This window comes from Ascidia mentula, chromosome 5, assembly GCF_947561715.1.
Source record: "Ascidia mentula chromosome 5, kaAscMent1.1, whole genome shotgun sequence".
Taxonomy (NCBI): Eukaryota; Metazoa; Chordata; class Ascidiacea; order Phlebobranchia; family Ascidiidae; genus Ascidia; species Ascidia mentula.
The window spans coordinates 18,631,487-18,659,171 of record NC_138570.1 but is presented as its reverse complement, the minus strand read 5'-3'; the positions used below and the strand labels follow the sequence as shown (position 1 = coordinate 18,659,171).

At 40.0% G+C, this 27,685-nt stretch overlaps 4 protein-coding genes across 9 annotated transcripts in view; 3 read left to right on the top strand and 1 right to left on the bottom strand.

Annotated features, from left to right (window-relative positions):
• Positions 1 to 2,327, top strand: part of LOC145902402 (uncharacterized) — a 31,446-nt gene extending 29,119 nt beyond the window's left edge. The window contains exon 7 of the mRNA XM_082990350.1: positions 134 to 2,327. Coding sequence (XP_082846476.1) covers positions 134 to 1,017 — 884 coding nt within the window. The 3' untranslated portion in view covers positions 1,018 to 2,327. The remainder of the gene's footprint in view (positions 1 to 133) is intronic.
• A 3,724-nt stretch (positions 2,328 to 6,051) lies between these two features.
• LOC145903688 (F-box only protein 36-like) lies at positions 6,052 to 9,610 on the top strand. Its single transcript, XM_082991818.1, has 5 exons — positions 6,052 to 6,661; positions 6,767 to 6,881; positions 7,419 to 7,591; positions 8,133 to 8,234; positions 9,263 to 9,610. Exons 1-5 carry the CDS (start codon positions 6,563 to 6,565, stop codon positions 9,359 to 9,361), a joined length of 588 nt encoding a protein of 195 aa, XP_082847944.1. The 5' UTR covers positions 6,052 to 6,562; the 3' UTR covers positions 9,362 to 9,610.
• Positions 9,611 to 10,681: 1,071 nt separating this feature from the next.
• On the top strand, positions 10,682 to 20,865 carry LOC145903671 (tripeptidyl-peptidase 2-like). Of its 2 annotated transcripts, XM_082991781.1 has the most exons (31): positions 10,682 to 10,959; positions 11,317 to 11,448; positions 11,569 to 11,664; positions 11,848 to 11,952; positions 12,031 to 12,155; positions 12,316 to 12,479; positions 12,552 to 12,706; positions 12,854 to 12,930; positions 12,991 to 13,118; positions 13,457 to 13,556; positions 13,636 to 13,784; positions 14,010 to 14,125; positions 14,184 to 14,274; positions 14,384 to 14,467; positions 14,552 to 14,667; positions 14,842 to 14,960; positions 15,096 to 15,202; positions 15,340 to 15,494; positions 15,897 to 16,010; positions 16,363 to 16,557; positions 16,737 to 16,874; positions 16,949 to 17,193; positions 17,271 to 17,349; positions 17,413 to 17,451; positions 17,578 to 17,720; positions 17,800 to 17,896; positions 17,998 to 18,128; positions 19,231 to 19,352; positions 19,478 to 19,599; positions 19,788 to 19,907; positions 20,295 to 20,865. In XM_082991781.1, the coding sequence occupies exons 1-31, from the start codon at positions 10,801 to 10,803 to the stop codon at positions 20,382 to 20,384; spliced, it is 3,813 nt and encodes a 1,270-aa protein (XP_082847907.1). In that variant the 5' UTR covers positions 10,682 to 10,800; the 3' UTR covers positions 20,385 to 20,865. The 2 variants fall into 2 exon arrangements, with proteins under 2 accessions (XP_082847907.1, XP_082847908.1); XM_082991782.1 differs by lacking the exon at positions 17,413 to 17,451.
• A 1,106-nt stretch (positions 20,866 to 21,971) lies between these two features.
• LOC145903679 (uncharacterized) lies at positions 21,972 to 26,667 on the bottom strand. Of its 5 annotated transcripts, none has more exons than XM_082991794.1 (9): positions 26,564 to 26,667; positions 26,216 to 26,314; positions 25,948 to 25,986; positions 24,317 to 25,627; positions 24,149 to 24,252; positions 23,147 to 23,219; positions 22,546 to 22,778; positions 22,192 to 22,359; positions 21,972 to 22,110 (listed from the first exon to the last, which is right to left on the bottom strand). In XM_082991794.1, exons 1-9 carry the CDS (start codon positions 26,622 to 26,624, stop codon positions 22,075 to 22,077), a joined length of 2,124 nt encoding a protein of 707 aa, XP_082847920.1. In that variant the 5' UTR covers positions 26,625 to 26,667; the 3' UTR covers positions 21,972 to 22,074. The 5 variants fall into 5 exon arrangements, 4 of the variants coding, with proteins under 4 accessions (XP_082847920.1, XP_082847922.1, XP_082847921.1 ...); XM_082991796.1 differs by having other exon boundaries at positions 23,147 to 23,218; positions 24,157 to 24,252; XM_082991795.1 differs by having other exon boundaries at positions 24,149 to 24,249.
• Between the last annotated feature and the right edge of the window lie 1,018 nt (positions 26,668 to 27,685).

The window sequence follows — 27,685 nt, the reverse complement described above, 5'->3', positions numbered from 1 at the left end:
AGTTTTCCCTATCTATTGATTTTAGTGTGACGACACAAATTCTTCGAAATAAAAACTTAAGATTTTTTGGGGGTTTAAGAGTTTTTTATGGCGTTTTGAATGCGTGTTTGACAATTGGTTTGTTTTTCCGCAGACGCATCCGCTGACATCGACGAACATTTCCGTCGTTCTCTTGGGGAGCAATACAAGAAGGAAGTTGAACCCCAGCCACCGTCACAACAGCAGCAAATTGTTACTATCACAAGCACAGTAGACGACCACTTCCAAAAGGCCCTAGGGGGAGACGTGTGGAGCAGGCTGAAGCCCAGTAATAAGTCGACGTCACCAGAAGCTGTTGAGGGCCTGGATCGCCGCGAGTCGTCGGCGTTTCGTGGGGAAGGAGCTTTCAGTGCCGCACACGCAGCAGCCATGCACCCCGGTATGTTCCTGGCAGTGCAGGGCGACCGACACATGCTGGCGTATGCCCAGGGTGGAAAGGCGCCACCTAACGGCAATAAGACAGTAAAGGCAAAAGCCATTATCTATCCTGAGGCTCCGTCCACCGAGCCTGCTGGTAGGACCTACAGCAACAACTCCAGCAGCGGACGAAGCGATCGATCCTCGCCGCCAAGCAAACTTGACCTCGGATACACTAACCCATTTGTGCCGGAAAGCAAGGCGCGAATCGCGGCGTATCAGACAACTAGCCAGTCGGCCCTAAACTGTCGCAGCACCCAATCGCCAGTGAAACCGCATCCCGATTCATATAACGAGCATGAGTCAGCAAGGCGTCTAGGGGCATCCCCGGGGTCCAAACTGCCCCCGCCCTACACCGGCGCCCCAACTTCATATGGGGGAAGTCCCACATCGGTATTGCCCCCATATTCACCCCAAAGTTCGAGTTCAACATCAAAGTCTTCACCCAACCGCCACGTGCAATCGGACGGACAGAGCCCCACAGACCTACAGGATCACCATCTGCAGTCTATGGAACGATCCAAGTCAATATATCGGCCGGGATTGGAGGCACAACAGTAAAATAGTTAACAGCCTGCTCTGCCTGAAATCTTAATCCTTGTCCGAAATTATTTTACCAGTTTTATTCCTATTTGAAGTGGTTTTGAACGTTTTTACCGCAAAGTCGGTTTTTACATTCGCTTATTCATTTCGCTCTACCACCGAGAAGTTGTAGCCCACTTTTTTTCATTAGTACTCCCAAACTTTCGATTCTTACCCGTTTCTTGTGATTTGTACCGCTATAGTTCCACGTTTGTGTATGTTTTGCATTCGCCGTTTTCAGCTGCTCTCGTTGTTAACAGCCCCTCTAGCTTCTCCACGTTTATAACTGGTCGCTGTGTTTATCCATGTATGAGGCGTTGTTGCCGACTTACAGATTTCACCACTCACTGAGAAAGGTTCTGGGAAATTTGTTTGGAAAATTTAGTGTTTTGTATTTCTCCTTTGTGTAACTACGTATATGTCAATAGCACGGTGTAATCTTGAGGGCATTTACGGAAGTGCCCATAAAACGAGATTTGGCATAAAATCGAGTCAATTACTTTGGTCATGAGTTTTTAAGTCAGGAATCTGCATATCAGTAAAATCTTATTCACATAACTCAAAATCGGGTCCAAATTCGGATTGTGAAAAAGAAACAACCCATTGACTGTAAATTCCAGTCACTGCAAGCATAATTAATCCTCGACGGTGTAGCGCGTCGTGTAATGTAATCGCTTAAGGTGAGAGAATGAGGCCTTCTCTAATCCGGAGAACTGGCGGCGTGCCAGAGCGGATTACTTTGTGCGCACGGCGTGCTTGTCTGTGCGTAACTGTTTATCGCAGATGCGCTGCGGTTTATTAATGAACGCATTGCCTTGGCGTTTCAAGCTCGCATTATGGCACGATAATCTTCTGTATTAGCTGCTTACCTTTTCCGCCGCGGTCTAGCAGGCGCCGTTGTAAGTGCTACGGTTTCGCTTGGTTTTTACAAATACTCTCGTCAAAATAAACAAACCAAACTCAACGAGCGCCTAAACCTGCCGAGAGTTGTCGGTGATTGGCGATCCCAGTTTATGTCACCCGAAGTAGTATTACAAAGTATTTCAATGTTTCGAATTGTCACCTGCATGTTTTGAACTGTTGGCTACCTGCTTGCGCCACCAAGTGTCTGCGTTTCCTTCGGTGCGTATTCCTCTTGTGAACTTCCATTCGACATTGTTGCCACTTCCCTAGCAGTGCCACGCATACTACTTTTATCACTCTCTTTCGACCGGCCGCCCTTGTGTGACTGTGCCTTGTTCGACAACCCGTACGACATTTTTCCCGCAATAAAAACTTGACCAACGTCAGATGCATATTGTGCACTGTTATAATTTGAGCACACTTTAGCAGGCCACACGAGAGGAGGGTGCAGCTTGTGGGACACGCACTGGATACCAGCCCAATACAAAAAGGGTCCCCATGATATCATTGTTTTATATTTCCTAAAAACTCCAGAAATAGGTTTTCTCTCGAGGGATCTACCCCTACAGAGTTATTGATTTGTCTTTTATCTTGTAAGTTTTCTCGGTTGATATTTGAAGGACGCATATTGGTATTTCTATGAAAATAAGTTTCGGTAGTGGGATATGCCCACCGTGTAGACTTCTGTCACAATGGAAAGCGTACGTCACAGAGCAAACCAGTGATGCATAGAGGTCAATTTTGCGGTTGAATGAGTGCACATGTGTGTGTCATGTTGTGATGGCGAATCTTAGGATGTTTAGGACAGTTTTAGTGGGTTTTTGGGCTATTTCAATCAGGTGGTAACTTGGTGGTGGGTGCTGAAAATTATGGTGAAAATGGAGCACAAAATTCAGGCTGTATTTGTGGAAAAATGAATCGTTGAAGTGGCCAATCATTCGTGATTTTATGAACATCCATCTCAGATCTACAAATTTTGATCAAAATCAGTCTCTGGAAAAATGCTTTAGCCACACCCCAGGGCACATTTACCCCCTGGTTATTCAACATTTGGCAAAAAGCAAAAATGAATCGTTTAACTGCCCTCTGCCCTCTGCCCTCTGCCCTCTGCCCTCTGCCCTCTGCCCTCTGCCCTCTGCCCTCTGCCCTCTGCCCTCTGCCCTCTGCCCTCTGCCCTCTGCCCTCTGCCCTCTGCCCTCTGCCCTCTGCCCTCTGCCCTCTGCCCTCTGCCCTCTGCCCTCTGCCCTCTGCCCTCTGCCCTCTGCCCTCTGCCCTCTGCCCTCTGCCCTCTGCCCTCTGCCCTCTGCCCTCTGCCCTCTGCCCTCTGCCCTCTGCCCTCTGCCCTCTGCCCTCTGCCCTCTGCCCTCTGCCCTCTGCCCTCTGCCCTCTGCCCTCTGCCCTCTGCCCTCTGCCCTCTGCCCTCTGCCCTCTGCCCTCTGCCCTCTGCCCTCTGCCCTCTGCCCTCTGCCCTCTGCCCTCTGCCCTCTGCCCTCTGCCCTCTGCCCTCTGCCCTCTGCCCTCTGCCCTCTGCCCTCTGCCCTCTGCCCTCTGCCCTCTGCCCTCTGCCCTCTGCCCTCTGCCCTCTGCCCTCTGCCCTCTGCCCTCTGCCCTCTGCCCTCTGCCCTCTGCCCTCTGCCCTCTGCCCTCTGCCCTCTGCCCTCTGCCCTCTGCCCTCTGCCCTCTGCCCTCTGCCCTCTGCCCTCTGCCCTCTGCCCTCTGCCCTCTGCCCTCTGCCCTCTGCCCTCTGCCCTCTGCCCTCTGCCCTCTGCCCTCTGCCCTCTGCCCTCTGCCCTCTGCCCTCTGCCCTCTGCCCTCTGCCCTCTGCCCTCTGCCCTCTGCCCTCTGCCCTCTGCCCTCTGCCCTCTGCCCTCTGCCCTCTGCCCTCTGCCCTCTGCCCTCTGCCCTCTGCCCTCTGCCCTCTGCCCTCTGCCCTCTGCCCTCTGCCCTCTGCCCTCTGCCCTCTGCCCTCTGCCCTCTGCCCTCTGCCCTCTGCCCTCTGCCCTCTGCCCTCTGCCCTCTGCCCTCTGCCCTCTGCCCTCTGCCCTCTGCCCTCTGCCCTCTGCCCTCTGCCCTCTGCCCTCTGCCCTCTGCCCTCTGCCCTCTGCCCTCTGCCCTCTGCCCTCTGCCCTCTGCCCTCTGCCCTCTGCCCTCTGCCCTCTGCCCTCTGCCCTCTGCCCTCTGCCCTCTGCCCTCTGCCCTCTGCCCTCTGCCCTCTGCCCTCTGCCCTCTGCCCTCTGCCCTCTGCCCTCTGCCCTCTGCCCTCTGCCCTCTGCCCTCTGCCCTCTGCCCTCTGCCCTCTGCCCTCTGCCCTCTGCCCTCTGCCCTCTGCCCTCTGCCCTCTGCCCTCTGCCCTCTGCCCTCTGCCCTCTGCCCTCTGCCCTCTGCCCTCTGCCCTCTGCCCTCTGCCCTCTGCCCTCTGCCCTCTGCCCTCTGCCCTCTGCCCTCTGCCCTCTGCCCTCTGCCCTCTGCCCTCTGCCCTCTGCCCTCTGCCCTCTGCCCTCTGCCCTCTGCCCTCTGCCCTCTGCCCTCTGCCCTCTGCCCTCTGCCCTCTGCCCTCTGCCCTCTGCCCTCTGCCCTCTGCCCTCTGCCCTCTGCCCTCTGCCCTCTGCCCTCTGCCCTCTGCCCTCTGCCCTCTGCCCTCTGCCCTCTGCCCTCTGCCCTCTGCCCTCTGCCCTCTGCCCTCTGCCCTCTGCCCTCTGCCCTCTGCCCTCTGCCCTCTGCCCTCTGCCCTCTGCCCTCTGCCCTCTGCCCTCTGCCCTCTGCCCTCTGCCCTCTGCCCTCTGCCCTCTGCCCTCTGCCCTCTGCCCTCTGCCCTCTGCCCTCTGCCCTCTGCCCTCTGCCCTCTGCCCTCTGCCCTCTGCCCTCTGCCCTCTGCCCTCTGCCCTCTGCCCTCTGCCCTCTGCCCTCTGCCCTCTGCCCTCTGCCCTCTGCCCTCTGCCCTCTGCCCTCTGCCCTCTGCCCTCTGCCCTCTGCCCTCTGCCCTCTGCCCTCTGCCCTCTGCCCTCTGCCCTCTGCCCTCTGCCCTCTGCCCTCTGCCCTCTGCCCTCTGCCCTCTGCCCTCTGCCCTCTGCCCTCTGCCCTCTGCCCTCTGCCCTCTGCCCTCTGCCCTCTGCCCTCTGCCCTCTGCCCTCTGCCCTCTGCCCTCTGCCCTCTGCCCTCTGCCCTCTGCCCTCTGCCCTCTGCCCTCTGCCCTCTGCCCTCTGCCCTCTGCCCTCTGCCCTCTGCCCTCTGCCCTCTGCCCTCTGCCCTCTGCCCTCTGCCCTCTGCCCTCTGCCCTCTGCCCTCTGCCCTCTGCCCTCTGCCCTCTGCCCTCTGCCCTCTGCCCTCTGCCCTCTCAACTCATTTGCATCTTTGTGTAAGTCCCAACTCTTCTCTATACAATGGCATCAAAGTTAGTTGCTGCAAAAGTGCCAAAGCAACCCGCCATGGCTGTTTATATACCCCTTTTGGTCATAAGATCTTCCAGGAGGCTCAACGAGTCCTTGCTCTGTACAGTCTCATCCAGGAGCAAAAATGTTTTCAAAGTTTGAAGAATATTGGGTCCTTATGTAAGTCACAAGACATTTGGAAACAAGCGGAACAGTCGCCAGATGCATTATAGCAGAAAACAGGATTTCTCAAATTTAATATACCCATGCAGGTTCACAAGTCTTTGTTTTTTCTCTAAAACGCATCACTTGCGACCACGCGCGGATAGGAAGATATACGTATTTTATTTCCAAAATTAAAACAGTTATTTCTTCTGGATTAAATCAAACAATTTACAAAGGCTATTGTTTCGTTCAGAAGGGCACTAATTAGTTATTGACAATTGTTTACCTGATCGATCTTGTTTTCGTTGCCAAGTACGCTCGTATATTTGGGATCAAAATCCGTTCCATTTTGACTTGATAACTATAATTGTTTCTTACAAACTGTGTTATTTTTATTTTTTCTTGTCTTGTGTATAGGTTTCTAAATGTTTTAACTGGCAACCGAATCTTAATTTCTTCTAGTAATAAATGTGCCGTCAAGTTCATATGTAGTGCAGACTGTGTAGTTTGGGATATTTTGCACACAAAAGATGCGAAGTGTTTTCAAAAATCGAAAACAATTGGTGTGTGCGTGACTAACTTGGTGTAGTCAAATTGCTAGTTGCTACTTGGTCGTTTCCATGCTGTAGTATGAAAATCTATATTTAAAACGTGTGTGTTTGTTATTTGCAGAAAAAATCCTTGAAACAGATATCAATCAGCATACAACAGCAGCCGTAATTTTTATGTTTTATTTTGCGTCGCAATTGTTTTTGCAAAATAATAATGTAAATAGGATCAGTTCGAACCAAGGTCATCTGACGGGCGGTTGGTCGTATCACAATATGTATTTCTATGCAGCCTAACTGTTACGTTTCTGTTTCACCTTTGGCAGAAACTGATGATGACTTTTACATGAAATATATTTTTCTAAATACCAACAAACTTGGCTGTCTGCAAGCTTGGAATTATCATCGAAATACATTATTTTGTGTTGTTTTCATGTTTAATTTGTAAAACTTTGAAAAAAGGGTGCCACACAAATTTCCTCAAATACTTTACCAAATACCAACCATTTCTTTTAGTTGATAAGTTTTATTGACAAAAAAATGAGATCCATAATTAAAGATGGGGTATTGTTGGAGGCGAGTGAACAGGCTCCATCACCTAGCAAGGATTTTGTGAATATGAAAATTACAATTGATCAGGTAAAACAAAATTACAATTTCTTGTAAATTATGGTAACATATTGTTTTCTTCATGTTTTCCGTGTATATATAGACTAAGCGTTTATCTAAGTTTTTGTCTTTCAGTTTATGTGGCATTATTGGAAAATTAACCCTTCTTGCCTAAAGTCTGATGTTAGACTTGCGCCAACAGAAGTTAAGGAATCACATGCTGATTTGCTGAACGATTATGACATGCAGAGTACGTAAAAACCACTATACTCTGTTTGGGTGAAGTACTAGTTTGATTTTTTCAAAAATCTTTTGTAAAAAAATATTTCTTTCTTGTTTGTGTGATGCACAGTAATAACAAATTACATTATGTCTTAAGGAGATTAATCATTTTTTTACAAACTTGAGTCATGTATGTAGATCAGTGTTTCCCAACCGGTGGTATGCATACCATTAGTGGTACGCGACGGCATTCTAGGTGGTGGGCGAGCATCTTTTCGTAAGTTGCAGATATAGTTTAAATTAAAAAAAAAACGTAAGTGATCAGAGATATTTGTTACTTCATCTCCTGGGTAACCTTGTAACACTCAACTACATGTTGAAATTGATTTACCTCCAAGTGCTATGCAACTACTAAAAGGTACAGAATCACTGATGTAGGATATATGTTTACACAATTACACTGTATAATATGGTACAATCCTCCGGAAATTACAGGTTGCATAATACAAAATTTGATGTAAATATTTGCATTACGAAAAACTCTGTGCTTTCTTGTTTATTTCAGCGGAGATTAAGCGCTTTTTTGGTGCCAACATGCTTCAATATGTAAAAGATCTCTGCTCAGGACATTATGACTACTTTCCCAGACTTAAAAAGTCACTTCAGATTTACATCATGTCTTTTATGGAGTTGGAAGACATTGGTCGGCTTGCTCAAACGAGCAAACACTTCAGGGAGGTAAAACCGCTATTTTATGGCCAACTGCCTTCTCATAAAACGCGCTTGGTGAAAGTTGTTTTCCGGCAAACCTTCCATAGCACTAGACAGAATTTCACAAACACCGTGAAAGCAAAGCCACAAACATGAATGCATTTACATGCAGCAGTAATTCTTGACATAAGAAATGTAAGAATTTATGTTCTTCAAATGGTTGAAATGAAATATAAACACAGACATGTGAATATGTAAACCACCTGCTGAGAATGAAATCCTGAGGTGCTTGGCTGGTTTTTGGAGAACAACAATGGTTTGTGTATGTGGCTGTTCCTTTGTTGAAATACAGGTTACAGCAATAAACCAAACTTCATTGTCCGCTTTATACATGGCATACAAGGCTGTATTGCATATTGAGTAGTACTTAAATACTCATTGTTTGAATTTAGTTTTCAGATTTTTGTTTGTAAATTTGCACCTCACAGCTCTAAACATCCTTTTCTTTGTTACTACTTAATTTAGTCCCAAGTTTATGCTCATTCAGTTACTTAATAAAATATCACAGTTGTGCAACTCTGAGCAACTGTGGGAACACATTGTTGAAAGCCATTGTGACACAATAACACCGGACATGAGGATGTTTGCTGGGGAAGTTGGTTGGAAACATGTAAGTTTGACTGTGTTTGTTGATTAATACAACTTTGTCAATAATTCATGGCAAAAATGTTTTCGTTTTTTTCTGGTCATTAATGCATAAATGTTTTCTTATCTTATACAACAGCTAATGAATGTTTGTCATTTAAAAATATGCAGCATTCAAAAACATTGACAACTGCATAAATTCCTGGGTATCTTTGCTTTAAGATATATTCGGTATAAAGCATAGGCGTCGATTTTTTAACGTTTTGTAAAATATTAAGGGTGACTTTTCCAGGTTTTAGAAATATGCAAAAAAATATTTCGTCAGTCGTATCGCCCGAAACATACGTAAACGACGCAAATTCCGTTTCGTGTCATTTTGTTTTACACCGAATTATGTTGTTGTAGCACTAAGTTTTAAACACTTTTATTACGGACCCCCTTACTGAATCACATTTTGTTTCACTCGGTCTATTAATGATTATGAAGGGACAAACATATCTATTACGCAACAATGCCGATTGCCCGATTCTTACCATTATGTTACAACAACTGCTGCCCTACGTAACAATCCACGAGACACTTATGTTTGTTATGATTGTAACTGTGACAATACAGGTTGTTTGAAACCAGCTTAAAGCATAGTATAATGTATGCATGTGTTTTTTCTGACAATAATTTTTAATTTAAACGAAATCCTGGGGTGACAATACATGCGTTGTCACCCCTGTTTGTTTGTGAGGGCTGACATGTCACCCCTAAATCGACGCCTATGGTTAAAAGTAATCCTTGAGGATGACCTCAATGCATAGAATACAATCCTAAATATTTTATGTTATTACCAGAAAGATATATAAACACAACACTGGTTAAGAATTATACAATAATCATGTTAGGTAGTGAGCAGTTTTTTTGTTTGTTTAAACCATGTGTATATTTCTTGTTCAGTCAAGTTCTGGACACAACAACATAAAATGTTTTGGTTTTGTGTTGAATTATTTATGTTTTTTGTATACATTTATTCTTTTTAGTCAACGTAAAAGTTATCCCTTTCAGGTGTTCTTTACAAACAAATTACAGCTTCAAGCTCAAATGCGCCGTCACCAGCGGAGGGCGCTGTTTGTGGCGAAACTCAGTGACACAAACATCCAGTAATTTTGTACCAGACTGCAGTGGTGATAATGGACGCTTACAGTGATTTGGAGCTAGTTAGTTTTCGCTCATCTCATATCTTCCTCATTTAGTGTGTTGATTTGCGTTGATTTTTCATGTTTTATGATCCGTCTATACCTGCGCGTGTTCAGATGTTTGCCGTTGTAATTTTACCGTTTGGCAGTTTCATATTTTCTTACACATATTGCTTATAGTGTTGTTTTATTTTTTGCAATAAAACTCTGCAATGAAGCGTTGTGACGTCATGGGTCTCAATCTTTTCAAATCATTCCTAGCTTGCAGGTAAAGTTTTACAGCGAAAATGAACAATAAACAAATGATGCATAAAATGGCGTGGGCACCAATAAAACCGTAGAGGGCTTCATGTCAGGCGCTCATGTGAAGATTACCGAAACATCGCCCCGAAAAATCGATCAAAAAGTTATTTTATTTTGCATGACAATCGATGCAGACAAGGTTACCATCGGTCTGGACCGGAAAATATTGGCACGCTGCTTTTTAACGCCGAAATTGATTAAAATTATGAAAATTTAGCAAGCAATCATCACAATCAAGCCCATATGTATTTTAAAATAAGTATAGCAAAAAAAGATAACCAAATAACAGAGGAAAAATTGCGTAATAAACCAATCAAACTGGATTATCGCGTCACGTTTTCGTGTGGTTGTGAAAGAAATTCACGGCCGTAGGATTACGGGGTTGAACTTAAAAATGATGGATTGCAACTGGCGCATCGGATATTTTAACCTTCACTGAACATCTGAGTTAATTTTAGGCTAGGAGTCACCGAACTTTTTTCACAAAGTTCCATTTATATGTGACCATATAATAACGACCGGGACGAGATAACCATTTATTGCAGGATCCCTTTTATCAAAGTAGTCTTTCTTGTACAGGGGATTTAAAAGCAGCAACTTCTAATTGCAGTCTTGAAATAACCGTCGATGGACACAACATTTTAAATTGAGCTCATGAATTTTACAGAAGTTAAAGACCAGAAAAACAAAAAAAATAACTTTTCAGTTTAATTGGCACTGCTGTTATTCAAATTACGTTCGTGCGATTTAAACCGTTTGTAAAACACTCAAACATATGTTTTTATTCCTATAAAAAAAAAGCAGTTAAAGTATAAATATTTTGTCCTCATCTAGTACTCAAATACCGGAACGCATGAGCGCAGAACAAAAATACTGACTTAACTTTGGCTGGCTGGCTAGTAAAGTGGAATGGCTTTGTTTTGGTGATTTTGTTTTCCTGTTAATGATTGTTATTTTATACATTGTCTCTTTCTTCTGTAGGGTTTTCTTTAGGTTTTACGTTTTCATTGCGTTGGAATTTACAAAGAAAGGTAGCACAGCCATTCTGCTAGCTGCGTTGCAAGATTTTATCGTTTTTGTATTTAATATCGAGTATTTGGCGATATGGCCGATATTGACTCCAACTTTCCCCTTCAATCCATGGTACCAAAAAAAGAAACTGGAGCTTTAAATTTCTTGCTCAAAAACCCAGGTTATGACGGAAAAGGTGTAACTATCGCAATTCTAGATACAGGGGTTGATCCTGGGGCACCAGGTCTTCAGGTATTTACCTTTTTTTTAATGATCGATTTTATACTGTGTTGTGTGGTTTTGCCACAGTAGGAAAAATGTTGATGTAAGTAAATTGTTGACATGTTGACAATTTTCTGGAGTGTGCATTCATATTGTTCCTATTTTGGGGAACTCTTGAAAAAAATAAAACATTGACATAAAAAATAGATGTCTATGCAAAATCCATACACTTTATAAGTCACGGAACGATTCCCTGTGCAAATTAAGAACTTTTCAAAATTGATTGCGCCGACACATATGTGCAAATTATGTATCAACTTACCTTTTATCAAATGTTACAAACTCTGAAATTCAGGAATTAGGAAATAACCACCTATGTTCTTCCAGTTTACATCAGATGGAAGACCCAAGATTGTCGACATCATTGACGCAACAGGTAGTGGAGATGTTGACACAAGCACTGTAGTTACTCCTGATCATGATGGGAATATTGTTGGTCTAACTGGTCGAACACTGAAGGTGTGTAGTTACTTTGGTATACATGTTGATTTGTCAGCATAATGTTTATCAATGAAATATCATTTTTAAGCATAGCGAGAGAAAATGACATTGTGTTAATTAGTTGGTATTTATTTTTAGATTCCATCGGCTTGGAACAACCCAAGTGGAAATTACAACATTGGTTTAAAAGATTTGTCCCTCATTTTTCCTAAAAATCTAAAAGATCGCTTGCAGGTAAAAAGAGAGAATTTTCCTTATAACAGCAATTTGGTTTTAAAATACAAAAGATATTATAAAATCATGCAAAATGTGTGTGCACATGCAGTTACGTTGTCTGTCCAAGTGGAGTAATATGATTATTGAGATTCAACAAATTTATTTATTTATTTGGTTGCCTGAACAATTAAATATTCACAGAAAGAAAAGAAGGAAGGTACATGGGACTCCCAACACAAGAAAATTACTGCCACTACACTAGGCAAGATTGAAGAAAGCACCAAAGCAGACCAAGGAACCCTGCAGGTTTCAGTTGTTTGAACATTATCAAACTACATGTCATGGAAATAATATCAAATGTTAACTTGCCCCCTTTTTCTTCAGAAGGACAAATTTTATAAGGAGGATCTCCAGGCACAAGTGGAGGTTTTGGACAAATTAGATAAGAGCTGGGATGCATGTGGACCAGTTGTTGATTGTGTTGTGTTTCATGATGGCAACACCTACCAGTAAGTAGAAAATCATAATTCTTCTTGTACTGTTTTTAATGTTGTAGTTAACTGTGTTCTTCACAAACAAATAAACTTCAAATTTCCTTCTTACCGAAAATTACTGAATTCTGTCATATTTTTACTGAAACTCGTTTCAATTTAGCTCTCTTGTTTTTAGAGCTTGTGTTGATATTAGTTTGTCCGGGGACTTGCAGTCTTGCCCAGTATTAGCTGGCTACCATGAATCACAGCAGTATGCAACCCTGAGTAGAACGGCTATGTTCAACTTCTCTGTGAATATTTATGAAGAAGGAAAAGTTCTTTGTGTTGTTGCTAATTGTGGTAAGTGCCTGAATGTGTTGTAATGTCACATTTGTTCTTTGTATCATTTACTATACAAAATAATTTTTTCAGGGTCACATGGAACGCATGTTGCAGCCATAACTGCTGGTTATTTTGCGGATGAACCAGACAAGAATGGTATTGCACCTGGTGCACAAATTGTTGCCATCAAGATTGGTGATTCCAGACTTGCAACCATGGAGACTGGAACTGGTTTAATCAGAGGGGTCAGTTTGATATTTTGTTTGTTGTAAATGTGTAGCTTTTTGATTTGTGTTCTGTATTGTAAACAGCAGGAACAGATGGTTACATCATGTTATTATCTGTGTATATACTTGAAATTTTGTATGTTAACGTACATATTTGTGTTCTAGTTATCAGAGGTTGTTCGTCTGGGATGTGATTTTGCCAACCTCAGTTATGGTGAAGCGTGCCACTGGCCGGGGGCTGGGTAAGAAATATGTCACCTATCACTTACATGTCATAGAATTTGTCATGTGTGTTTTTTCAGAAAAATCTGCTCCACTATAGAAGAGGCCGTCACCAAACACAATCTCATATTTGTGTCAAGTGCCGGCAACAATGGTCCATGTTTGTCGACGGTGGGCTCACCAGGTGGCACTACAGAGCACATTATAGGTAGGTTATGCTGTGTGCACTTAAAATACCATGTCCATAAAATGTTGATACAATTTCTTGCATTTTAAGAAAACAAAAAAAATTACATTTATTTCATGCCAGGCGTCCAAAACATATTCACAAACCATTTTCACCCTGACTTATTTTCTATATCAATCAGTTGCTTTGTTGTCATTCTTAAAAAAATTCTTGTGAATTGTTTCTTTGCAGCACCTGTGCTTTGTCGGTAGACTGTATGGTTTCCTTGTCTCTCTTTTCAGTATCATTCACATGGCGTTTTGCCGGCATTCGGTTCTTTACACAATAAAGGTTCTCAACCTCCTTGTCTTGTTCTTTAGGTGTAGGAGCGTGGGTATCTCCTGACATGATGACAGCTGAATATTCGATGACTGAAAAACTGCCTAGCAACCAGTATACATGGTCATCAAGGGGCCCATGGTAAGCAATAAAATAACTTGTTTTTTGTTGTTAGTTACCTTGTGTTATTAATTTCAAATGTTATTGAATCACATTTTAGTGTGAATGGAGCACTTGGCGTGTCCATATCAGCACCAGGTGGCGCCATCACCTCTGTTCCAAATTGGACTTTACACGGGAGTCAGCTAATGAATGGAACCTCAATGTCTTCACCAAATGCGTGTGGTGCAATTGCACTTATTTTATCAGGTAGTCTTTCATCTGGTTTGGACAGAAACTTATAAATTTAAATCCCAAGTAAATATTGGTTTTTAGTTAAAATAGTTGTGTATTTGGTGCAATTTCACTTTGTATCTCTGGTAGATTAAATGATAATGAAATAGCTCAGCAACTAAAATTTTGGAAATGTTTAAATTTTATTTTTTAATTGCTGCTTTGTGCAGATTCAGGAATAAAAATACTGTTATATTTTAGCATTAAAAGCTCAGGAAATACAATATACCCCATACAGTATACGTCGTGCGATACAAAACACAGCATCAAAACAAAGCTCTATTGAATGCTTTGCTCAGGGTCATGGATTTTTACAGGTAGGCTGATATGAATATAGTGGGAGATTACATATAATTTATATCTCACATTTTTAAGGTAAATGAAGCATATGAATATATAATAAATAATGCTGCTGCACCAGAAAACAAGATATCTTTTGACATTTCACTTCCACAATCAGGAAAAGGTAATTGTTGATAGTTTAAGATAAATTGTTGTTTGCAACCTGTATAGTTTCTGAATTTCAGTTATCTATCAAGATCATGAAATCAACATAATATTTAACTTGTTTGCAGGAATTTATCTACGTTCTTATGAAGATTGTTTGAAACCACGTTCTGTCAGTGTGACTGTCGAACCCAAATTTCACTCATCAGCAAGTAAGCACAAAAAATATTAAACAGTTGTCAAACCCTCTTTGTGGTCTGTGTTTGCGGATGAACATTCATTTCTCAAATCTTTAGGTCCTGAGGAAAAGATTGAATTCAGTTGTCATATGGCTGTATGCAGTGACCAGCCCTGGGTAGTTTGTCCAACACATCTTGAAATGATGAACATGGCAAGAGCGTTTGTCGTCAAAGTAAGTTTTATGGCTGCCACCAAGATTTGCCTAAACTAAACAATTTGGAATAGACTTTAATAATATAGTTACGCAAACACCAGGTAAATAATGTTACTGAAAAGATGTTGATCTGTTCTATGGATTCTAATTCATGTTTGTTTAAATTAAATCATCATCTGGTTGCATTTTCAGGTGGATCCAAGAGGATTACCTCCAGGTGTACATTATGCCCAGGTTCAAGGTTTCAACACAAAGCGTTTGGATGCAGGAGTACTTTTCACTCTGCCAGTCACTGTCATTAAACCAGAAAAGTAAAATCCTTCAGTTTCCTGTCTTTTAAGTATTTTTATCTTTTTATGATTAATTTTTATTGTAATTTTTTTGACTTCATTTCCCAATGAATGAAAAATTTCACAAAACTCATAACCTGAGATATCTTTGTCTAGAACTGATCAACTCACCAACTACCGACTTCAACAAGAACAACGAACGTTTAAACCTGGACAGATAGCAAGAAAGTTCTTCCATGTACCTGAAGGTGCAACATGGGCAGGTCAGGATTTGACAAATGCACAGATTCAACCTAGAATTAACTTTATGCTGAAAATGTATTTTTTAGTTCTTAGCAACAGCTTGCTTGAGCCTTGTATTGACTCTTATATTAGGATGAGACAATTACTTTTCCCACAGAAATGACGTTGAAAAATCACTCAATCGATCAGTCAGCAAGATTCGTGTTACACTGCGTCAATATTCGACCACAAAGAGCATTTCGTGAACAAGAGTTTTACAAGCTCGTAAATGTTCCAGCAGGTGGCTCCACAGAGCAGGCGTTTGCTGTTCAGGTAACAATTCCCGCCTTTGCACACAATAATATCATATAATATCTAACATTAGTAATTTATTTACCTCTACATACATTTGATTAGCAAAGTGGAGCCAATAATATGAATTGTATAAGCTGCAGACAGATGGCTACTGTTTCAACATAAAAGGTCTCATCAGTGCAGCTGGTGTGACTTTCAGACGACTTTGCTGACCAAACGGCCAAGCACCAACGGATGACGGTGATTGTATATTCACCACAAATTGGAAGTCTTTGCTTGGCCGTTTCGTCAGCAAAGTCGTCTGATAGTTACACCAGCAGCACTGATGAGACCTTTTATGTTGAAACAGTGGCCATCTGTCTGCAGCTTACGCAATCTACATGCATTGTTTTGCATTACTTAATGTGTTTTACTTTTTAGTCTGGGATCACAGTAGAACTCTGTGTCGCCCGCTGGTGGTCAAGTTTAGGTGACGTCTCCATTTCATATGACGTCAAATTCCGTGGGCTTACCATTAGCAACAACTTGGTTATGGTAAGTGTAATATTTCTATGTTTGACTCATAACACAGAATGTATAAACTGGACTTAAACCGACCACTTCATTCACTCTGATTGGTGAACCACTGTATTCAAGGTTGTGGGTTCAAAGTTCAAACCTTACCAGGAGCATGTTGCTACCACTAGTCAGCTAATATCAATCAGTGTCGGTGATGTCACTATAAATTAAAGAATGATATGATAGCTGAGATAGACCACACTGCCTTAGATTGTCAGTTCAATCTTTCGTAATGTGGTATCTAGTCCTGAACACAAAACTTTGCATGTGTGTTGTACAACCAAGATAAAGTAAATACAGAAAGTAACGTAGTCATGAACCTCCCCAGCATGCAGCCAACGGAATTCATCGCCTTGAAACTTGCTCATTGGAAAGAGAAGATCTCTCACCCTCTATAACCCTCAAACACGTTGTTCAACCTCTGAGAGCAACTGATCATTGTATACGTCCATTATCAGCTAGAGATCATGTTCTTGGAGATCAACCAACATATGAGATGATCAACACATACCCTTTGCATGTGGTGAGAATGTGGTTGATTTAAATCAACAAAGACTTAAAACTGTTTATGTTTTATTTACGAAATTATCGCATAAACCTAAAACAATTTATGATGAATTTAGGAAGTTTTAAACTGAGCAGCCTGCACATATTACTGGGGCTACTATTGTAACTTATCAACTCACAATAAATTGTCTGCAGACAAAATCATCTGATGTCACCATATCCTTTCCCATGTTGTCGGATTTATTGTACGAGAATGAATATAACAGTCAGATATGGTTGATGTTTGATTCCAACAAGTGCTTTGTGGGTGCAGGAGACGCTTATCCTCACCAGGTATATTCATTATATTAATTACATATCATATTTGCAATTAGACACAGTTGATTGTGCATGTATTTATCTTACAGTACCCAATCAAATTGGACAAAGGTGAATACACAATACGCTTACAAGTCTCCCATTCATCGAGGGACGCCCTACACCGACTGAAGGACGCCGCACTAGTGGTGAAAGCCAAACTGTCGTCATCAATATCACTGGATGTTTTTTCCACACACAGAGACGCGTTGATGGGAAGTAACAAGATGTCGAATCAAACAGTGATTCCTGGACATCCATTTCCATTCTATGTTGCTCCGTTACAAGAAGACAAGTGAGATTGTGTTTGTTTGGTTTGTTTGTCATGTGACAAGCGCTAAACAACATTTAAATCACTTTTAAATATTTCAGATTACCAAAGCATGTGACTGGAGGACAGTACCTGATTGGTCAGATGAGCATGGCAAAAGGGGAGCTTGGAAAACGTGCAGTAAGTTGTGTTAATTCAAACACTCAATTTATCTTCCTCTGAAGCAATGTGTATTGTTAACAGAGCTTGTATAGCGGAAAAAGGTCCAAGATTTCTGAAGAGGTAGAATAACAAACTATGTAGAAATTAACCTTTTGTCTTTGTTACTTTTTTTCATATAGATGATATCCTAGGCATCTAAATCAGTAGAGTTCAAATCTTATATGTTGCATATCTTGTTTTCTGCAGTACACACACAAATTCACGTACGTCCTGATCGACCCACCAAGCAAGAACAAAACTAACCGCAACTCAAACTCAAAGAAATCAAACAAAAGCTCCAACCAGTGTGAGGATGACGTCAGAGACCTTCAAATTTCCTGGGTTGCTAAGTATGACGTAACCAAATCTGATAATTGACAAAATCATTGCTGACACGATTATATCCTAAACTTTGATATTCCGTGACAGACAAGAACGACTGGACTTGTTTGATAAACTGAGGTTGGACTGGGGTGAGCACATACCTCTTTACATGGCTAAACTGCAAGCACTTGAAGCGACAAAGGTAATCATTAATTTTTTAAGACAGGTGAATTAGTAAAAATTCCGGAAATACTTTGAAAATAAAATTATTTTTTCACCATCATTAAGCTCGTGCATTTGTAGACAAGAGAGGAGAAATTGGATGAAATAATAGAGACGGCTGATGAAGTTATATCTCGTATTGATACTCATCAATTATCAGCTAACCTTGGGATTAAGTGCGACCCAAGACCAGATGCTGCTTCCATAAAGAGGTAAAACCACCAGACTGGCAACCATTTAACTCTAGTATGATTCGTTAAAATTCTATTTCTGTGTAAAACGTTTCATGCGAAGAGCTGGTAGAAGTAATATAATGTTATGCCAATAATGTTCTAATACTGTATACATGCGTGTATATTTACAATGCAACTTAGCGATTGCTTGCAAGTCAATCAATATTACATAAATTTAAGCCATTTCATGTTAAATCATCACCAAATGACCTAAACTTCTTTAATGTAGATGAAACATATGTGTTAAGTACTATGGCACAGTCACTCATGCCAAATTTTAGTTCACTCAGATCATTGGTTTAAGAGTTATGTTTCCATACAGTTGTCATTTGGGGCAAAGTTCAGGGGTTTGCCTTCTGCTTTAACCCCTGTATTTCGAAAACTACTTGGCCAAATTTGATGACTTCGGTATTGTTTGAAAGAGAATTGTCTGTATAATCAGTTTTGATTTTTTTGTTTCCTTCTTACATTGACCTCTTGACCTTTGGTGTAACCCTGAATTTGACCTGGCCTTATTCGTGACCCAGAGGTTGTCAGATGGTTAACTTTTAGGTCTAAAAACATACAGCTTACAGCTACAACATATCAAATCATTGAAGTGGTAAAAGTATTCGGTTTCTTGTTATTTCGCTTCATAAAGATAATATTGGCCAAGAAACATCTCTTTTGGTCATGCATGAGTAATTTGGGATATACCTTGTTTTTATACACAGCATGGAATATTAAATGTTATAATGTAATTTTCCCACAAGCTGTGGTATCAAATAGGGCAATTTTAGTGCATTGAAATTCAATTTTTCCTAATTCATGTTTTTGCACAACAAACTTGTTTTCCTTTCTCAAGGTACACAGAAAATAAACCTTATTCATAAATACTTAGCACCCACTTCATCCACATCCTGAAAATTGTTCCTCTTCTGTTATAATATATGTTTAATAAGGCCAATAATTGTGTTCCTATCACACACGAAATGTTTCCTTCAGTGGTCCAACAAGTTTCCTCCTGATTTGACCAGTAGAACAATTAAGATGGTTTTAGGCGATTTGACATGGAATGACCCATTTACATTTTCCTTCGCAGTGAAAGTGAAAAACAGAGATGTCATCTCATTGGATCGCTCGTGTATAAAGGTTGTGCTCTCGCAGATAAAATGGTTCAACTTGACACAGCGAGGGAAGAAAGATCAAAAAGTGAAGCCACAGGTGTCTCTTTATTATCTTTGATTCATGCTTATATCGCTGTAATTATACTTGTAGCTTAGTAACATATTTTACTGTGTATTGAATACACCAGTTGTGTTTTTTTTTACACATTTCTTTCTGAAAAGATGAACCGCATGAGGGCGCTGACAATCTTGGTAGTTGTGATACAACTTATGGTGAAGTTTGCGAACAACTTAAAGAAACTTTCGAAAGGTTGCAAATGTTTGCGGACATGAACGAGAGCAAGGTGGGATGGAAAGTATAAATTAACATAAGCGCTATTATGAGCTTGTCGCCTTAACTGACACTTGCATGTTGTACCAATAGTTAAGAGAAGATCATCGTGTTCAATTCATTCTATACAGAGTACCAGCATATATACACAGTATAAACAACACCAGTGCAAGCTTTTAATGACATTTTTGTCGTTTCCAGGTTCTGCCTTTTGTTTTTAAACACGCGGTCGCCAATAAGAAATATGGTCTGGCCGCCCGAGCCCTTCTTAAACAAAGCGACGACAAGAAATGCAAAGAGACTGACTTGAAACTGATTGAGGTTTGTATCCAAGTCTTAATGTGGACGTGTTACGTCACCTGTGTTTTGGGTCATCTTAAAACTATTTACACGCAAGAAATTCACTTCAAGCTTTGTACCCAAGAAACTTGTCGCTCGTGCGCGGCCTAACATGATTGTTTGATTAAAAATGGTTTTAAACAAATGTCTATAACTAAAAAAACAAGGCTTGAATCATTTCTAGAACCACACAGGTATTTATGTACAGGTTTAAAGCAAACCAATTTCGAAATATCAATGAAATGCAAAATGTAATAAAAATAAAATACAGTAAGTTTTACTTGTTGTTGCATAAAAAGCAATAAACAGCAGGTGATGTTTGTCATATTTTCGAGCTGTGTTGTTTCAACTTACCACTGTTTGTTGCAGATTTGTCGCAAACTTGGTTGGGAATACGTGGCGCAATACATTGAGATGTCCCTTCCAATAAAATACCCAGCCTCATTCATTCCATTTTAAAGCGATACAACGTGTATTGTGTGCCGCTGTTTGTTGCGGTTTATTCCCGTCGTCCATCGCAGTTTGTCGCTGCTTTTATCTCAATTTCAATTTCTGTTTTTACTGGCAGAGATCTGAACTTTGTTTCACTGAATCAGTTTTTTACGGCCATATTCTGCTCGCATAGGCACCAAATTTTATGTCACATGATTTATGAATTATTTGCAAAACTTGATTTTTCGACTGCATTGAGGAATTATTCTTGATTTTTAATTGACAGCGAAACAACTTCCACGCAAACCTTTTTTACAGGGATGTGGGTTTTTAAGCAATTGTTGCTTTCTGTGTTTTGCGCAATGGATATTGAAGGTAATTGCGTACAACCTTCTCCAGAGACGTTTCTACCATGTTTTTTTTATCTCGTTGTTGTAACCAAACGTGGTGTTTCTGATGATCGTACAATAATTCCACTTTTGTGTTTGTGTAGAAAAATTCTGTCCTTTTCTCAATTTGCAATGTTTGGTTACTAACGAAGTACCAGAATCACAAGGAAATGAAGATGAAAGCATTGGTTGGTTAAACAAAACTTTGCTGTATAATGTGCGAAGCAGTTGAATTGGAAACTACCCTTTATCTAATAATATTTTGAGCGATTCGCACGTTAATATTTGTTTGGCGAAGGTCAGGTAAAAATACCCATTTCTCAATTAATGCCAAGAGCAATCGAGCGTTTTAGGTTCTATACATTTACCCACATTCGTGCAGTTTTGCTTTTTTTTGCCAGAAGAATTGCTGGTGTTTGGTAACACATGAAGGTCCACTAAATAATTGCTCAATTATAAAACAAAGACGTTACAGCTGATTCAAGGTAATGTACGGTCAGGATTGGTGAATGACCTGAATGTTTTGAGGGGGAAAAACTCAGCTCTGTGGAAGCTGGTAAAGCAGTTCGAATAACAAAAGGCAATGTGCAGAAAAGTGTTTGGAGGCTAATACAAAATCACTAATGTGCGCAACTCTGAGATTCCATGATCAGCAAAAAGATTATCAATGTATTTTGCTCTTATTATCCAAATAAAATGGCAATTCTGTTTTCCGCAATATTCGCCCTTATTTTTGTGTGCTTCAGTTTAGAACCTTGCAGGTTTGCGTATCTGATCGAGCACAACATAGAAATGCACGGCAACACATCAGTAGCTTGCAATGCAACTGGGAACCGAGAAATGAAGCAGTCAGGCATCATGTAAAATAAAGTAGATTTCCAGACCCACAACTTCTAACCAAATGCCTTTGCACAAATGAAAATGAATATCACCTACTGCTCGTTGTTCAGTTTTTGAACAATTTCGGAATGAATATAAAAAATTATTAAACCTCTAAATCAACGTTGTAAAATTTCTATATTTAAACAGCAAAAACCATTCGGCATCAATGCTTTTCTTAGAAATCTGCCACAAAATTGTGTTTCATTGACAAATTTGATTATTATTTCTATTTTTGTTATAATACCTCTAGTGGCACCGTTTAAGTTTATATGTTGCTTAGTGACGCTTGGAGAAAAAATGTCAGAGTTTTTGTTTTTTGTTAAAAATCATTTATTTTTAAAATCACGAAAACAAAACACAAATAATTCGGGAACAGGAAATAGTTTTCGTGTTGAGATTCTGCTTCAATCCGGATCACTGAAATCTGGATCGGATGAGGGGGGGGATCACTGTTGACCTTCATCCAAACCCCAAACTTTCGGCTGAAAAAAGTCACAAAAAGTTTAAATTTTATGAAATATCACAAATAAATGTTTTTATACAAATATAAATTAAATCCTCACAGGGTTTTCCATATTAGCAAGTTCTTCCTCCACCATCTTAATCGACTCTGGATCCATTTTCCACCCACGCAGATTCAACTCCACCCCAACCTTCGGTAAAATCCCACAAATTTTTTTCCCGTCGTCTTTTCCGCGAAACTCGTTTCCACTCAGGAGGAGAATTTCCAACTATTTAAAATAAAAACATTGTTTGTTGGAAATATTTCTATACATTCAGAACCAGGAAGAAGCAACATTTTATCCCAAAACTAAAACGAATCCGTGTTTTTTCTTTAAATAAATAAACTTTTGCAAAAAATGTCAGGGATTTAAAACAGAATCTTGGTTACAAAATAAATAAAAACACAAACAAACCTTTTGTTTCATTCTTTTTATTGCTTCACAAATAATCGTTAAATCTTCGGAGTTCAGGTCGCAATTCCACAGCCACAGCGCCAAATCGTTTCTTGTAACTTTTGGTAAAAATTCCGCCAAAACCTGAACGATTGAGTGAAGTCGGGTTTGGGTAAAATTCAACAACTGAGGACAAAACCTGGCGATTTTTTCTTGGTGGCATTTTTGGATTTCCTTCAAATCCAGAAATAAATCTGAAACAAAACAGGAAAGTTTATTAAAAAAGCAGATGTCTGGTTTCCAGTTTTAATAAAATCACTTAAACTAAAACTTACTTTATTCTTGCACAGAATTCCCCACGTTTAAGTCGGATTTAATCAACACAAGAACCAACAAATCAATCCAATATGAAACGTTTAAATTATCAGAAAATATATTAATTACACGACAGAAATAAACGCGTCTTTCCTCCACAACATTTAATCACAACTAAAAAAAACTGCATTGAGTGTTCGGTTCAAACAATGACTGTGTGACGTAACAAACCCACCCATTGTTACGCAAATAAATGTTGTGTTTACAAACACGCATTAAACTGTTGGCATTCATATCATTTACTCACTCAGTAGATCGTATTGCATGGGTTGAGATTGGAGATATCTTGAAAGCGCATCCAATAATTTCGCACGTTTGTCTGGAAAACAAGAAAAAACAACATTTGCAATAAAACTGTTGACATGTATTTGGTTGGACGAATTATTTCTACCTGTATGTTTTGCGGAAACACAGATATTATCTGTAGGAACTAAAGGTTATTTAATGCAGTAAAGCAGAGGACATCAATAAATGAATCAAGTATACGCATGTTACATGTCTAACGCAGTAGTATTAGTAACGAGAGCCTTGGCAAAGATAATACCATGTTATAGTTTACTGGGGATGGGCATATGTGCCCAACCTGTATTTATAGTTGCGTGTTTGTAAGGCGTGTACCACACAAAATCCTAGCCGACAAGTTGGGAGGACAGGTTGAAAATGTACCGGTACTAGTCCGCGGCCCTACAGTTGGGACTCCTCAGGTAAAACAAAAAATCTCTGAATTTCTAACCGTAGTGCAGTAAAAATGAACACATACACCATTGGTACAGCTATGCTTGGTCACTAAACATTGAAATTTGTGGATGCAATGTTTTAACATGGCTAAGGAATCGTTTCGTGTGGCGTTTGCATGTCAAATCATTCAATGCCGTAAGCCATTACCTGAAACTTTAAAACATGACATGTGTTTCAAATGCAAACCTGTGGCTGCAAATAAAAATTTTAACAAAATTTGACCCAGGATACAGGAGTTATGTTGACAAAGTTTTCATTTTGGGGCAAAAGCAGGAGCTTCCAATTTTCAAATCAATGCATGTCACTAAATAGTGGAATATATGTGTAACTTTTTTTTTTGCAAATGTACTGTTCATCCCTGTTTAATTTCTGTAACCTGTGAACATTCACTTAATGTGATTGATAAATCACTGTTTTCAAAAAATGTTTACAAATGTTACACAAATAGAAAGCTTGTGTTGCACAAATAGTAAACCAGGTAATATGTGTTGCAGTTACAGGTTTACATAGCAAAGATACCTTTTTCCTGGATCCATGAATCTGTCTCAGAGCAAGCAACATCACCGTCAGATCCAGACTCCAAATTTCCTTCAGCAAGATAACTTCCTGATACTACTTGCAAAAACAACAATTAGGAAAATTAGAAAGATATTGTAAAAATAGTTAATGCCATGCTTACGACGTTTCTGTCCAAGCAAAAGGCCACAGACAAATCGTCGCACCATGGCCCAGTGTGACACTTTCACCACCTCATCAATGATCTGGTTGAATTCTTCAACAGGCATAAAAAAGGAAATGTAAAAGGCGCAAATAAATTCTTGTAACATTTGATGTGAAAAGAAAAAGAAAGTTTCGGAACCATCGAAAACTTTACGATGTGAGAACCAAGAGTGTTTTACAAGCTTAATTATCACATCCTGAACATTAATATGCTCTAGGTCCACTGCAGAAAGGTCTGCATGGCTAAACACAACAGTGCGGCGAGTCATTCCATAGTAGGCCATTTTGCCAAGGGCTTTTATGACAAAGTTTATGCTCTTGCCCTTTGCATATTTAGATACATTAAATTGTTGCAATACTGCATGGAATAAGTTGGTAATTGTGTTAAAACTGTCTGGGCCACCAAACAAACAGGCATACAAAACAAATTGTAAAAGCAATGGATTGTGACAAAAACTTAGCATTTGTGGAGATTCAGTTTCAAGTTTTTCGAACAGTTCACTTGCTTTTTCTTCAGCATAGAAATAAAACAGCTTTTTCATGTCTTCTGTAGCAAGGTCATGGACATAAATGGTAGAATTTGGACGAAGTTCCACAGGAATGGCAAGCAGGGAATGCGGACGTGATGTAAAGATTACTGTTGCATTTCTGAACAGGGTTTTGCTGCAGAGATTTGCAACAAGCTGTTGAACTGTAAACTGAGTTTTGTAATCTGTATTAATTTGCTTTACATTTTCCAGTGACCATGTTGCCTGATCCAGACCATCAAATACTAAAATGCACTTTTCTTGGTTTTGCTTCATCCATCTGAATGCAGCATCAAGGACAGTTTGCTTGGTATCAGGAAACTGCCTGTCCAGTAGGAGCTCTTGAAGTGTAAGTTTGTCATCACCATAGTCTATATTCATGAAGTTTAGGTGTAACATCAAATACCCCTTTTTGATGTGTTTCAGCAGTTTCTTGGATAACATAGTTTTTCCCGATCCTGGCAATCCTGCAATTGCTATAAACTGGTGACCTTCATGAAGTGTAATCAGGAATTCCTCAAATGTTGTGGGTTCGCCTTTAACTTGATTTACACTGTCCCTCATTGTTGATGGCACAAATTCCTTTTCTCTCTTGGGATCAATACCCTTGTAAAAGTCAAGTTTTTCCAGTTTTGGATTAACATTTGGGATTCCATCTTCTCTTAAACCAGGAAGAGACATGACAGTCTTTAGTACATTATGTCGACTTTTAATGATTTCGATGGCTTCTTGCTGCACTTTTTCTGAAATCAAAAAACACAAGTCATCAGAAATTCCTCCAAAAACCATTCCAATTCAGGTTCATCATTAATCATAGTTTCGCTATTGCAGTGTATTGTTTTTACGGCAGACGGTGATTCACTGTGTTAAAATTAATGTCACATCGCCAATACCTCTAAGGTAGGGGTTGGCATCCCTTTAAACAAAGTGTGCCGGTTTACAAATTATGTCAAAATTCTAATGACATAGCATGCAAACATACAGGCTCGAACACCATAATATTTTGACATTTCAACAATACGATTGTGTTCTTGTTGCAGAAGTAGATCACAAAATATTTTACCTTCATTTTGTTCATCATCTTCTTTTGTGCTTGGTGTACCTATGTTTTCAGTAAATTGAATAATGTCAGCATAAAATCAGCTCAAATTAAACTTTGCCCATGAACCGATATAACTTCATATTATATATATCAATTGGCACTTGAATAAATTTTCTGGTTAATCTACATGAATAGAAAACTAACATAACTAGAAAGCTCAAGACCCTGTTTAAAAAAGAATATTTTCAAATTGTCTTTCCCTGCATTAATTTGCAATACCCTTGGTTACCTTGACTGTAGTAGTTTTTGGTTATGTAGACATCACCCTGAATTCCAACAGCGCTGTCGGACATGCTTGCCCCCTGTGCTGATACTTGCTGCGATGGACCTCGAAAAATTAAAACTTTGTTACCTAGCCTAATAATGTTCATCAGCATACAGGGTGAAGTACAGGAAATTTCATATTTCAATGGTTTCTGATCATAGCAATGATGTGAAAGAAATAATGTAAAAGTTTGGAAAACAGCTCTTTTTATTGCTGCCAGCATTCTGAATTTAAATGTGTTACATGGTTGTAATAAATCAACCAAACAACGTTAAATGTGTTTTTTAGATATGGAATCAAAACTCATCCTACCTGGTATCTGTGGCTTAATTTGAGAATCATTCTGACATTTTGTGTCAGACGTTCTTTTCATCTTGCTATCTCTGTTGATACTTGCTGGTTTTAAGCTTCTTTTAGAAAGACAATCACCATTTAACAAAAAGTAACAAACAATTTAACTGTCAACAAAATCACATTATTGTAATAAGGTTTAGCCAAACAATGTCTATATAAATCCTAATGCTGTACAGATTAGGTCAACAAGGTCATGGACACACTTTTGCCAAACAAATTAACATGTTAGGATCTTTACATAGGGTATGTCACAGATTAGGTTAATGTGTCTTAAGCAAGAAAGATGCTGCAGCAAAATGACTATTCATCATTGTATGTTGTGTTCTCCCCAAAATGGTACAGTGATGTCCAAATTAAATTTTTTTTTGCAAGACATCAAAAACACTACTTTTAGTTGAAGCATTTTTGTAGTTTAATGGCAACTGTTAAAAGTTTTCAATTGCTTGGTTAGAATAAAACTAGGAGTTAATACGATGGACACACACCAAGCCTTACACTACCACCTCTGACAAACAAACCGATATATTTGCAAGTAAATTCACCATCATAATTTGTGAAATATTAGTAAGTGATCAGCAAGTAACCGACAACTACTGTTTAGTCTTATGGGTCAAGATAAACATAAACCTTTGACCTTCTTTGTGACGCCTTAATCCGAATTGATGCTGCTGTGTTGCGCAGACAACCCATCATTCCGCAGTTCGAGTTGCTGCAATTTTAAGTGACTCACTGTATGAAAATTATCGTCACATGAGTTAATAACCGCTGAGCTAGGGGTAGGCAACTCATTAAACGCAGCGTGTCGGTTTACAAATTACGTCAAAATTTTAAAGAACCATGTGCAAACATATGTGTGCCCACCATAAACTTTGACTGATAAAGTCAGCATCAGCAATCGCCTCATTTTATGCAATTTCTATTGGGTAAATACAATACAAAACGATCCAACAACTTATCACATGCCTGACTTGTACACATGCCTGGGTTTGCCAACCATTGCTATGGTTAAGGTTCTATCGGTTGTCATGTCATTATCGTTGTGAAATATTCGCTTCGTATTGTTTATGCTTACTCGTGAAA

Excerpts from the sequence above, each read along its gene's own strand:
- LOC145903671 (XM_082991781.1), top strand. The coding sequence starts at position 10,801 with ATGGCCGATATTGACTCCAACTTTCCCCTTCAATCCATGGTACCAAAA. Across the intron at positions 17,452-17,577 it reads GGTCCAAGATTTCTGAAGAG|TACACACACAAATTCACGTA; the intron begins GTAGAATAACAA and ends TGTTTTCTGCAG. Across the intron at positions 19,908-20,294 it reads CTGACTTGAAACTGATTGAG|ATTTGTCGCAAACTTGGTTG; the intron begins GTTTGTATCCAA and ends TGTTTGTTGCAG.
- LOC145903688 (XM_082991818.1), top strand. The coding sequence starts at position 6,563 with ATGAGATCCATAATTAAAGATGGGGTATTGTTGGAGGCGAGTGAACAG. Across the intron at positions 6,882-7,418 it reads GAACGATTATGACATGCAGA|CGGAGATTAAGCGCTTTTTT; the intron begins GTACGTAAAAAC and ends TGTTTATTTCAG. Across the intron at positions 8,235-9,262 it reads GGGAAGTTGGTTGGAAACAT|GTGTTCTTTACAAACAAATT; the intron begins GTAAGTTTGACT and ends TATCCCTTTCAG.
- LOC145903679 (XM_082991794.1), bottom strand. The coding sequence starts at position 26,624 with ATGAAAAGAACGTCTGACACAAAATGTCAGAATGATTCTCAAATTAAG. Across the intron at positions 25,987-26,215 it reads CAAAAACTACTACAGTCAAG|GTACACCAAGCACAAAAGAA; the intron begins GTAACCAAGGGT and ends CTGAAAACATAG. Across the intron at positions 25,628-25,947 it reads AGATGATGAACAAAATGAAG|AAAAAGTGCAGCAAGAAGCC; the intron begins GTAAAATATTTT and ends TTTTGATTTCAG.